The sequence below is a fragment of the Xiphias gladius genome, chromosome 21, assembly GCF_016859285.1.
Source record: "Xiphias gladius isolate SHS-SW01 ecotype Sanya breed wild chromosome 21, ASM1685928v1, whole genome shotgun sequence".
NCBI lineage: Eukaryota > Metazoa > Chordata > Actinopteri > Istiophoriformes > Xiphiidae > Xiphias > Xiphias gladius.
Genome location: NC_053420.1, coordinates 18,852,128 through 18,865,595, shown reverse-complemented (window position 1 = coordinate 18,865,595; position 13,468 = coordinate 18,852,128). Strand labels below are relative to the sequence as shown.

General features: G+C 39.1%; 1 protein-coding gene across 12 annotated transcripts in view; it reads left to right on the top strand.

Annotated features, from left to right (window-relative positions):
• LOC120807463 (inositol 1,4,5-trisphosphate receptor type 1) overlaps positions 1-13,468 on the top strand; it is a 72,582-nt gene that overhangs the window by 55,639 nt on the left and 3,475 nt on the right. For all 12 annotated transcript variants that reach the window (XM_040159536.1, XM_040159533.1, XM_040159529.1 and 9 more), the window contains 7 exons: positions 800-922; positions 4,121-4,296; positions 5,903-6,067; positions 6,766-6,955; positions 7,074-7,166; positions 9,452-9,591; positions 10,586-10,751. In XM_040159536.1, coding sequence (XP_040015470.1) covers positions 800-922; positions 4,121-4,296; positions 5,903-6,067; positions 6,766-6,955; positions 7,074-7,166; positions 9,452-9,591; positions 10,586-10,751 — 1,053 coding nt within the window. The remainder of the gene's footprint in view (positions 1-799; positions 923-4,120; positions 4,297-5,902; positions 6,068-6,765; positions 6,956-7,073; positions 7,167-9,451; positions 9,592-10,585; positions 10,752-13,468) is intronic.

The window sequence follows — 13,468 nt, the reverse complement described above, 5'->3', positions numbered from 1 at the left end:
CTCAGAAGAGGGGATGGATAGAGAAAAGTCCCCACATCTGTTTTTCTTTTCCTCTAAAAGCAGAGGACAGAAAATATTCTATTAAAAGTCATATTATGTGCCTGGAGTAAAGGTCAAAGTGGCATGTTTTACAATTTTTTTTTCACCATTTTGACCTTTTTAAACTTTATTTTCAGTATCAACATTTTAAAATACACTCTTAACACTCTGGGGTGTTTTCAGTTCTTTCTGCATTTTTCTGTCATTCTTTAAAAAGTATAAGACTGTCTTCATATTATTTTATGTTAAGTTATTCTCTTTATGACAAGGGAGAATTGAGCCATGTAAGCTCAATTTTTCCCCCACTCCTTATTTTCAAATTAACCCTATAGCTTGTTCACACATTGGGTATGTGATCATCATATTAGTGCTTAAACAAGTAGGCGATTAAACAGTTATATGAAATTGAAAATGACATAAAAAATTAGTTGCAAATATTTTAATCGAGTCATGATTTAAGCCACTTTTTTCCATCATAATTTATCAAAAATGCCAAATCTTTACTGGTCCCCGCTTCTCAAATGTGAGGATTTGCTGCTTTTCTGTGTTTTGTACGATTTTAATGAATATCTTTTAGCTTTTAGACTGTTGTTTGGATAAAACAAGCAATTTGAAAATATCACTTGGGATCTTGGAATAAGCAACACTTGTTTTTACAATTTTTATAATTTACATGGTCAAATTTACCTAAATCATATTGTATGTGATCAAATTTGAAAAAGATGTACTGTATAATGTCTCACTGTGTGTCTCCCTCCAGCCCAGCCGGTGCTGTACTGGTGCTCCAGAAACATATCGGTGTGGAGTAACGTTTCCTTCAACCTGGCTGTGCTCATGAACCTGCTGGTCTGCTTCTTCTACCCCCTGGAGGGGGTACATGGAGGTCAGTCACACATAAGATGACACCCAAGAGTGAGAATATTCTTTTTAAATAAAAAAAGGCCTTGACTTTACTCACATTGTGTTTCTAATATTACTATAAGATCTCACTTTACATTTCCCGTGGCTTAGCTCTGGTGAGGCAGCCTGTCACTCTTTCATCCATATGAAGCATTTACTCTTCCTGTAGAGAATTCATTCATGCATGTTGATTTTTGTATTGTTGTAGCATTACAGAGGCATATTTGTATGTACTGCACTGTTCCTGTGTTCAGACTGCTCTAGAAACCAGGGTCGGACAAAGTCTATGTGCTCACCGATGCAAAACAGGAAGGACAGGGACAGTTTTTTTCTGCTTCAAACTGCTCTTATGAGATTTTGCAACCTGTATTGACATGGCGTGTTAAATAGATGTGAATGGAGTGCATGTAAGGGGATCTCCTGCATTGATAGACTACATTACATTTATAGCATCTGTTGCTACATCCAGCAATAAAGCCCCAGTATAAGAGTATAGATTAAGGAGCAAAACATTCACAAATCAACCTACTGTGTCACCCATATTAGTTTGTAATAAGTTCATATTTAGATTTTTTTTTTTTTTCCCAACAGTTGTTTTCTTTTACATTTACATCATGGTCTGATATAAGAAGTTATCTGGAAAGGCATGTCACATGATGCAGCCACCCACAGAGACAGACTTTAAAGAGCTGACTTTCAAATTGACCCACTGATCTCTCTGATCTCCTGACTTCTAATCACCTGACCAGGATTAGGAGCAGGACCTGAAAATCCGTCTGCTTTTGTTTAAGACACAGCCTCACAAACACAGGCACAGACTAACTTCAAACCACGCCTCAAAGCTTGAGCTCATATTTGACTTTCAGTACAGTGGAGACCACAATAAACACGTGCCCTGTGCAATTTAATGTCCCATAAACAGAGCTTACATTGGCTCAGGTCGGACAAGTCTTACGTGATAAAAGAAGTCATACATCATGTTTTACGTTTCAAACCTGCAATTTATTCAGCTTCCAAATCCTCTTGATATAATGTGTGTTTACTGGGTTTTCAGTCAATGGGTTCAGTTTTCTATCTGAATCTCTTACAGGATGCTCGGAATCATATAAAGAGTGCGTTGTGATCAAAATGAAAAGATATTAATCACACATTTTTTACATATATTCAAAAAAATGAACATAAATAAGCAAATAAAAGAACTGAATAATCACATTTCAACATGTCCCCAACTGAATAATCAACTTTCTAGGGGTCTCTATGCATCTATCACATATTTTACATCTTCCAACAAATTCAAAATTGTTGGAATTACTGGAATTCAAATTTTCAAAATGAACCAATGAACAAAATTTGCACATTACTAAAAGTTTTTACAGCTGTTGTACATCTTGTCAAATTATCTGGTGGACTCGTGAATTATGCTGGGTAACAAAAAATATGCAGTATTTTGTTAATTTTTTTGTTATTTCCAAAAGATGTAGGGAGTGCTATCAGAGCAGAAGATATAACACGTAAATACAATTTTTCAATAATTAATAAGATCATTGTTTTAACTTAATGACAAACCAAAATTCTGTTTTGTCTGTGGTTAATGGTACAAAAGAAAATTAGTGCACAGCATGTGGACTAATTGTATTTCCACCCTTCCCTGGAACTTGGTTTGTGCATAAGACATCATCACATGAGACTCCAACATACCTTTGGCCTGCTTAAGCAGGCATTTTTATGGCTTTTGGCCCCTGCCTTCACTCTCTTACTCACCCTCTCTCACACACATACACACACACACACACACACACACACACACACACACACACACACACACACACACACACACACTATGCTTGCTCTCTCTCTGCTCTCCTCCCTTCTTTGCTTGGGGCTTTTGAATGAGGGTTATAAGAGCAGGAGATGTAGGTCAGTGTGTTCTGCCTGCATGCATGACTGACTGCCTTTTGATGAATAGCTTTGGTTAGTACCACACACTCATACCACATGCTTACACGCAGACAGTGTACGCTCGCAGCATTCTCCACTGTTGAGTTTGTAGATATTTGCACACACTCTGCCCGCACATTAAACTGAGGTCTGAGGTAGGCACAGGGTTTGTGAGTGCACGTAAGTACCGCTTTTTGTTTCTGCCACATCACTAGAGCTGTGTGTTGCTCCCCGCTCGCTCCTCATGAATCTTTCAGCTGAGGTATTTTTAGAGATGGCTGTTATGTAAGTGGCACCTGTCATGTGATCTCCACAGGGATTGGGAGGGAGAGAAAACTAGAAGAAGGGAAGGAGACAGAGAGAAGCAAGGTGGGAGGAAAGGTAGTAGGGGAGGAGAGAAGGGCTCCCTTACCCGAAGTACTCCCCTTCTGCTTTCTCTCTCTCTTCTTTAATCCTTGCAGTTCTACCCCATTTTCCTTTTTTTCTTTTTCACCTTATCTGCTTTCTCTTGATCCTTGTCTACCTTTTTAAAAGCAACACATTCATCTATTTTTTTTTTCCTTTTCTATGTTCTCCGAAAATTGTGCTGTGTCCAGTGCTTGTGGACTATAGACACTAGAGCACACACACATTAGTCCTGTGTTTTCAAAAAGGGGGATGAGTTACACAGGCAGCAGGTTGGGTCTGGCCTTGTTTTGTAGGCTGGTCGAACCTGGTCAAGGGTTTCAGCCTGAGTGACACATTGCCACATGAAACCCCTGACTAGGACGCTAATCCTGGATTTGACCCAGGATCAAGGGAAACATAAGGTAGGCTCTCACCAAAGCTTAGTTTGCGCACACACACACACACACACACACACACACACACACACACACACACACACACACACACACACACACACACACACACACACACACACACACACACACAAAGTATGTCATATACTTTGAGCACAAAGAGAGCCAGTTACATAACACTCTAAAGTCTCACTAATGAAGGCCCGAAGTTTGCCTGAGAGGCAGAAATTAGTGGAAGCCAGTTAAAAATCAGTGGATCCGCACAACGCCTCGTTTAAGCTGCAAACTCCTCTTAACATAATGTTTTTATATTCCATGTATGGCAAATTCGCTATGTAACAGGGTTGTCTGTTTTAGCAGTTTTAACAGGTGTCCTTAAAAGTGTTTCTGTGCATTGATGCAGCTAGTCTCCTCGTGTGTGTTTGTGCATTTATCTTCCACAGGTATGCTGGATCCCCACCTGTCTGCACTGCTGTGGATGGGAGTCTTGGCAACACTTGTCATTGTTATCATCATGCCCCAACCGCTGGGCATTCGTGCCCTGGTCATTGTCACCATCCTCCGTCTCATCTTCTCTGTTGGCCTGGAGCCCACCCTCTTCCTTCTGGGTGCCTTTAATGTGAGTTGTCTCCCTAACGGGGTCAGTTCACCCAAATTGCTAGTGGTGGTATCTAGTCATTCAGTTAGTTTAGTTTTTAATGGCCCACCTCTTGAGATGTCCTTCGCTGAAATTTGTGTTGCCACCCCAGTACAATGGAAGGAAGTCAATTAGTCAATTAATTGATTAGTCAATCCAAAGAAAATTAAACAGCAACTACTTTGATAATCAATTATCTAGGTCGTTTCAGTCGTTTTTTTGTCATTATGAAGTAAATATTTTTGGGTTTTGGACTGTTGGTTGGACCCAACAAGCAATTTGAAAATGTCTTATTGCCTTGACCCCATTGTACTGGGGTGAAGGCAGAAATCTCAAAGAAAAATACCTCCAAATATGGATAAATTAAGCTGAAACCATCTGCATAGATGAATCCCATTACTGCAAGTACAATGTACCTTTAAACCTTTCTTGTCTCTACTGTGAGTGAGATTGTGGTTTGTTAGTAATTTTCCCCAAGAGAGAGGCTAAAAACACAGCACTTCTGTTTTATCATTCACACGCACTACTGTATGTAGCTTCACAAACCGAGAAACCTCTACCACGCTAGAGCCAGTTCTTCTTTCACCTCACAGTCACACTCATGCCCAGGCCAGTGCCCCTTCTGCCTGTGGTGTCGCCCCCTTCCCTTTGCAGTTCTCCCTGCCAGCGCCTGGCTGTGTTATGGGGTGTGAAGCACATCACTGGAGTGAGTGACAGTAGATGTCCTCTTAAACATATACACACACACAAATAAATACGTTGCACACAACACTATCATCTCTCCTCTCCCCTCAGTTGCTACGTTCACGTGTACACTAAAAACCAGGTTACTGAGAGAAATCAGGTTAAGGCAGGAAATCAGAGAACATGTTACCATGGACTGCAGTAACCGGGTTACTCCAAAATCTAGTTTACATGCAGCTGGCCGGAGGTCATATGTCTCCCTGAATGTTTTTTTAATATATCTGAAGTGTTATGGGTTTTTTTTTTTCTTTGCAGGTGTGTGAATTTTTCAAATAAGCCTACTTAAACTGTAAAAACTTAATTAAAAAAGCTACTTGTTTTTTTGTCAGTGTCATTCTTAGTCAGACTTTAGATTTCATTATTCCAAATAAAAGGATGCACTGCTGAAGACTTTTTCTTCTATCCCTCCCCACTGCTGTCACAGTGATACTTTCCCTGTCTCAGGTTCTTTATCAATTACACACACTCTTGTAAAAACCCCATTTGAAACTCGGTTAAGCATATACATGACTGAGAAGTCAGGTTTCTCCTGCAGGTATCTACTGTAGCTACTGTTTCTGTTAATCCCTTACCTTGGTTTCTCGTTTACATGACATTAAAGAAATTAAGTTACTGCAGAAAGCAGACAATAACCAGGTTACTTAGGAGCATGAAAACACAATTAATGTGTCCTCATTTAGCTTAAAAGCCACCCCTGCCATGTTGGTGTCAATACTTTTAGTTCCTGCCCTACAGCCCTCAGCAAAAGCAATCCTTGATTTTTTTTTTCCTTTACTATTAAAATGATGAATGGCTGATTATCCTGGATTCTAATTATTAAAGAGAGATTTACTTTATCTTCCAGGTGTGTAATAAAATCATCTTCCTGATAAGTTTTGTGGGGAACCGAGGGACCTTCACGAGAGGCTACAAAGCCATGGTGATGGACTTTGAGTTCCTCTACCACCTCATCTACCTCATCATCTGCTGTCTGGGGGTGTTTGTTCACGTCTTTTTCTACAGTCTGTTGGTGAGAGAAGGCCACATATATGTGCATACACACATGCTGTGAATGCATGGTTTTAACCTTTGCACACAGACATTCACACACCTCCAGAGGATGAAGACAGGCCGGTGATACCATTAAGAAATATATGGAGAAACATGAAGGCAGCCGGTTTTGAGTAAAACCATGTGTAAAATACTTTTGCTCACTCTGAATGTAGCCCTAGCTTTCCGTTATGGTTCATTCAAGGACATATCCTGCTAGCATGCCAGAAGTTGCCTTATTTAGTGCTGTAATGGTGTTGCTGTCGTTGCTGTCATTGTCTAAGTGCTGTGTGCCAGTGCCTCAGTTCTGCTTTATAACGTGTCAGACTTAGTATGCCAGTGTTTGGCGATGTTGTCCATTCACACAGGTCCAAGCAGCTCCTCTGCAGATCTAGCACAACATATTTCCATATTTATTAGCTTGAATAACAAGATACTGAAAGCTGAGAAAATTGGGGATTCAGAGCAAGAATCAAAAGTTTAAAAGCCACATCATGTATGTGTTTTTTAGCCACTCACCGTCACTTCAGAATATACTGCACATATCATAAGCAAAGGATGACAGTATCTAACATAAATAAATGCACTACACAATTTAATATTTTTTTCTGAGAGGCATTATGTCACATATTGAGGCTAAATGTGAATCCTTTTAATGTGTGTTTTGCCTCTCTGCAGCTATTTGACCTGGTATACAGAGAAGAGACCTTGCTGAATGTAATAAAGAGTGTGACACGTAATGGACGCTCCATCGTACTTACCGCGGTGCTGGCTCTCATCTTGGTCTACCTGTTCTCCATTGTTGGCTACATCTTCTTCAAAGATGACTTCATCCTGGAGGTGGATCGGATTCCAAACACAACCATGAGTGAGGAGACACTCAGTTAATTTTGAATGTTTGCAAATAGCCTTAAAAATTAAAGATCGAAGCTGCTTCATTGAGAAAAGACTAGCAATTGTGTGAACTATCCTTTCCTACTTTCTAGAGAATGGAGCCAGTCTGACCAGCGAGTTTCTGTCTGAAGGAATGTGTCATAGAGGGAATGATGAGAACTGTACCACGGGGACCCCACAGGAAGGTAATGTATACCATAACACTTGGCTTTTACATAGATTTTGCTTGAGAAATGAGTTTTTAGCTAAATATTTCAATCATTAAAAACAATCAGTTAAGTAATATTTAAATGTTCAGTGTTCTTGTGTGGATTGCTTGCCATGAATTAAACCTAACAAAAAGTGTTAACAACAAACTCAATTTATAATGTGGTGAATGCTCCCTAAGCTGACCTTGGTATAAGGAGTAAACAGCATACTCTGGATGTTTAATGTATTTGCAAACAAACTGCAACCTCTTTATTGAGGTTGAGTTTTGATTTCATGTCCCTGGGCTCCTGGAGCTGCTGTAAGTCATTTTATGCAGAAAAGGGCGGTGGTTGCTGAGATTTGACAGCCGCCATGTTTAAAAATTTGGGAGAAAATACAGAAGATATTGTAAAAGCTATTTGAAATATTGGGAAACAATCCTTGGCCTTGTCAAACCACGATAAGTGAAAGGAAAACTGTGGGATGTTTTGCCAAGATAGTGCACTGTTCCCTTGTGTTGTGCAGTTTCACATTAATTCACACTTTAATTCATGTGACTCCGTCCCCCCTGTCAGTTGACCAGGATAACTCATGTGACCTGATGACCCTCGTGTGACATCAACATGTGAATGTCCCAAAAAGGGCTAAATGCTGGGGATTTGTGGTGGTGTCAAGTAAAGTTACTACTTAGCACTTGACTTGACTCAGTAATTCTTTGGTTCGATTCTTTCTAACATTTAGAGACGTCAAAATCAAGAAGGCCTCAGTTCATTCTGCTGACATATCGTATGGAGCTGGTAACAAACTGTATGAAGCAAAGAGGAGCCCACTTTGATTGAATTTATAATTTAGGGGTACACATATAGTCCAAAACATTGTCAGGGATATAAAATATAAAATAATATGGCCAAAAATAAACACATTTAGCAAGGGGCTCATGAGACAGTATCGTCTATCCTGTCCATCGTTTGACTGTGAATAGTCTTAAATAGTGTACCAAGGTCTATAAACTTCATCCAATTGTATAAACTATTCAGAAATGTAAATTTTTTTGTCTCTCTGACTCAGAATAAGTTTAACCAACACTGCTGTCTAATTCCAGCTAAACGAAAACACTTTTGCTCTGACTAACCATAATCGCACTTTGTGAACCAAAACATGTAAACAAGGTTTCAACAGATATCAAGTTCTGCAACTAAGCCAAGGATGTTTATAACCAAGATGAAACCTTATATTTATATGTGACTACAAGGCTATCGAATCCTACTCTTACACGGATTAGTAATAATTATTTATAATCAAGGAAAATATTTAAGAACAGGGTAATACTCTACTTGAATTGTTTGTCATCGTAAGACATTTGAGTAAATACTGAATATGAACATAATAAGCACGGTGTAATTTCATTTTACATGCATCTAAAACGTCATAATACACGTAAAGCATCTTGAATATGGCATGAGTGGCTTACGAAAGTTAAATAGAACATAAAATGAATAGCTGTGGAATTATTTTTATGTGCCGCGCTTTCCTATATGCAGTCCATCAACTCTTCCCATTGCCTGAGTAAAAGTAACAGTGTTACACCCAAACCACCTCCATTTTTTTGTACATATCTCAGTGGACCGTCATGTTGGCAGAAGCATATGCTTGCATAAAATGTTAAATGCATGTGTTTGGTATAATCAGAAAGAAAATGTTTACGTGTTAGTTGAACTGCTATCATGTCTCAGATGGACACAGCAAAGGAAATGAGGCTGTCAAACCAAATCTGTTTGTGACAATATATTATGATGCAGAAAAATTATTCTAAAACTTTTGATGAAAATAAATATATAATACAGTATCTTCTATAATACTTCACTTTTTATTTCACTTTTCTTTAAGCAATATGATGAGTTTCTTAGGAGGTACTGTAATAAGTATATCATGCTATTAAGATTTTACATGTAAATGTATCTGCATAGTGTTAGTTGTTAGAATCTGTCTGGCTCACATGGGTTGATTTAATAATTATGAGCCACAGCTTGTTGCTTTTGATGTTTCATAAACTAAAGAATGTAGGTCCTTGTGGTCCTGATTACCCAGTTGTTTCAGGTTTATGGAGAATTAAAATGTGAATGACATTCTCTGATGTTGCAGTAATGTAAATATACTGCACAAACTGTAAACAAATACGCACCTACTAGGGATAAATAAACTGTATTTTTTTTGTATGGGCTCTTAGCCTCCTTGTGCCGAATAAATTATTAGATTAAGGCTTTCCTTTGTACTTGCTCAGATTTTGAGAATGACAGTGAGGAGGACAGCGACATGGAGCGGACGTGTGACTCTTTACTTATGTGTATCGTCACTGTGCTGAGTCACGGCTTGAGGAGTGGAGGGGGTGTTGGGGATGTTCTCCGCAAACCTTCCAAAGAGGTACGTGCAACTGTGATTAGGCCCATGACTGTGTGTGTGGGCTAAAGAGGGTGTAGCACTCACAGCTGCAGCGTGGGTCATGTGAGCTGGCTATGAGCCCATTGTGCACTGAACTTGTTTTTATTTCAAAAGCATGGAGGTTTCACAATGTTTCCTTACAGCTGCATTGCCTCCGCCTTGTTTGAGAATTAAACCTCAAAATAGATTTCCACTGAATTTGGGCTGAACCACTAATGATGTCAAATGAGGATGTGAATGTCTGCCTCACGTACTCACAACATGATGCAAGCTGGGCAAAAGGTCTTGCTGGCTTACAGTCCACCATAAACCACCCTAAGTAAGTGTGCGTGTGATTGTGTGACTGCAGTGGGCCATGCAGTGACCACTGCATGGCAATTCCCTTCAGGCTCACTCCATTACTTTTGAAAGGGATTAACTAAAAATGGAAATTAAATTAATGAAATTGTATAAGACACTGCATTCCATTATCACTGCATTCCATTGCAGAGCCATTTGCTAATAATGTAAAATAAACATTTTTCTTCTGCATTGTAAGCCCATAATATCTTTTTAAACAGTGTCCCTCTAAGACAGGCTGCATTGGGTTGACCGGCTTTCTGCCATCTCTGTTACTGTAGCATCTGGCAGGTTTGCTCCTGTGATCTTGTGTTTCCATTAGCATCCATGATGACCAGGGATAACCTCATTTTAGACTCATAACATCATCCCCAGCACATGTTTATGTAAAGACCTGCCCTTTGGGTCATACATTTAAATAGTGCAATCTCCAACCAGTCCCCCATGATGTGAAGTCTTCTTAGCATTCTGTGCCACATTAAAGTTAATAATTACTGTATTCTAACTAGAAATACAGTAATTAGTCTCTAGTCACTACCTCTAAACAGTCAGTGGCAGAACTGTACAGTAGTTACTGTTGTGCACCTTCAGCTGGACCCTACTATACATTAAATCCTGTTTCCTTTTCCTTTCACAGGAGCCACTGTTTGCAGCCAGAGTTATATACGACTTGCTGTTCTTCTTCATGGTCATCATCATTGTCCTCAACCTCATCTTTGGTGTTATCATCGACACCTTTGCCGACCTGAGGAGTGAAAAGCAGAAGAAAGAGGAAGTGCTGAAGACAACCTGCTTCATCTGTGGTGAGACTGCTCAGATGATCAGTTATTGAAATAGTTGTGGGTCCCCTAATTTTTTTTTCAATGCTCATTGGCCACATGGTGCACTTTGTAAAGTTGTAAAGTAGCGTTTAAACAATTACAGTAGTTGTTTGATTAACTAGTCGATCAATAGAAATTTAAAAAACTGATAAGTTGTAAGTAATCTCTCAAAGAGAAATGGTGAACATTTATAGGTTCCAGCTGTTTCAATGTGAGCACTGGCAGCTGTTGTTTTTTTTTTTGTTTTTTTTTCCTCGATGTTGCTCAGACAAAATAATCAGAAGGGTTCTGGGAACTGGAACTGAAAATTTGTGTTTGTTTTAGTTTTTATCTTTTATATGGCGCAGCTTTCTCAGCTTAATATCAGTAGCATGTCCGGAAATACTCTCCTAAGGATATTGTCTTGAGAATCAAACCTCTAACTTTCCAGTGACAGGATAACTTCTCTAATAATTGGGGCACCCTGCCAGCCTGTGCTCTATTGTTGGAAGGGCTCTGTGTTTCAAAGACTTTACGTCATTGGTAGTCTTCCACAATCCTTCTAATGTCACTTGGTTAATTCCCAAATTCCCTTTGAAGAACGTTTGATTTCTTGGTGTACATGTGGTTTCTGGGAAGTGCGTTTCTGTAAAGGTGTATGTAGTTTGTTGCAGTCCCCCCTCCTCTCTTCCTCCCTCTTTCTCACTTTGCTGTCGTTCCAAAGAAGCCTGAGTCATGAGGGCTTCCTGCCACTGCTCTGCTCGCCTCCATAATTCATGTCTGTCTCACACGCATAGGCATTTTCTCCCACTCACTCACACGCACACTTAATTTTCATACCATATGTTTGTGCAACTTCGCTGATTACCCAGACTTTGTCCCTCTGTCTAGCATCATCTTCAATTCCTTATATGTACATTATATGTTTGAATGTCTAAACAAGTAAATGCCGCAGAGTCTGGGAGCGAATGCACAGTACGGGTTAATTAGTGTGAGTGCATCAGTACATGCTTAATGCAAGCATGTGTGTGCGTGTGTATGTTGGGTCAGGCAGTCAGGACAAGTGGGAAGCATATGGAATGAGAACAGTATTATGTCACACAGCAAGCCATCAGCTCTGACTCACTCATATTAAATAAGGCCAGGCCACAGGGGGTGCTGCCGTCTCTATGGTTTCGAGAAGGACCACGAGGGAACAGGAGATGCAGAGATTAGGAGCCGATCTCCACAGGCTTAAGTGGCTCTCCATCCTCTAGCTTGGTTTTATAAGCCATCGAACTTTCTCACAGTCTTGCATTAGTTTTTAGATCTTTGGGGTCCGTGGCCAGAGATTTCATTTACGTCATGAACTCCCTGCACAGGAGGGCTGATTTTTACCTGTAGCTGAATTTATTTTTGTTTTATGTATCAGGCTCAGTCACACGGTAAAATGGCATCCTCCGCCTTCTATAGGAAAAATGAAATAGGAACTTGTTAACTGACAGCAGAACGAATGTCTTAAAATGGTTGCTGTTCCCTCGTCTAGAGTGATTACATTTTTAAGAAAGAATTTTATGGATCACTAAAAATATCATCCTTTACTTAACATTTATGAGAAATTGCTGTGTTGGTTTCATTTTCAAACTGTAGTTGTCCTGTAACATGGTTCTGAATATTGAGTCAGCCACTGCTTGTTTAAATCAAGCCCCAGGATGTCACTTGCAGATCTTGTAACATTTTTTCCCTGGGTCTCGCTTACAACACACATCAAAAGATGTGTGTTGTAAGCGCTTGTAGGGAAAGTTTCAAAATCAACCAATTATTCACTCATATGTTATGCATTTTATTTTTTAACGGCCAAAATGGTGTTTGAAACGAGACAAATGAAGACCGAAAATTGTCATTGTGAATCTGAAGTTGTTCCAATCCACATGACAATGTCGATGATTTTGTAGACCAACAGAACATATATATATAAATAATATGGATTTTAGTCTGTTTTACAAGAGTGCTAAAAGTTGTGAAGCTAAATGAATCATCTTCAGAAAGTTATCATTATTAATACTGCATTATCACAATTACTTTTCTATGATTGCATATTAATGTAGAGTTCACTTTCAAGGTGTTAAGCAAACACTGCCCTAGTTTTTGACTTTTAACAGCCAGGCCACATTTGACATGTATTATGCTTATCAAATCCACCTAAAAAAAATACCCAGAACAAATGCATCCCTGGCACTCTCCTCTTTTCATTACTGTCTGCAATGCAGTGCAAAACAAAAAATGTGCTGTTTCATCTCTTTTAAGGACGTAACACTGGCTCTGCTCGTCTGACAGCCTGTCATGGGTGATGCTCAATTTTCTGGAGCTTCAACCTATAATTTAGTGTGGATGTACTTATTTTTGTAAGAACCCTGCTCTATACTCACAGAAGCAACTGTATTCTGTTATTTGTTACCAATATTGTCTTTTTTTATTTTTTTCCTATTTTTTACTCAATTTTTTTGTGTAGTTGCTGTGTTTTTTTTATATCGCATATATGTTGTAGTTCTTAAAAAGTAATTTATTGTCAGTATTGTGGATGTTAGGCACAGTCTGGAATGTTACTGACATTACTTATTTTTTAGGTTTTTTTATTTATTTATCTTCATTTATCCAGACACTCATTCCTTTGAGTGTGCCTTTTCTCAAGTCTTTCATGCCAAAGAGACCTTTACCTCAGTGACACTCCCTGTATAAGT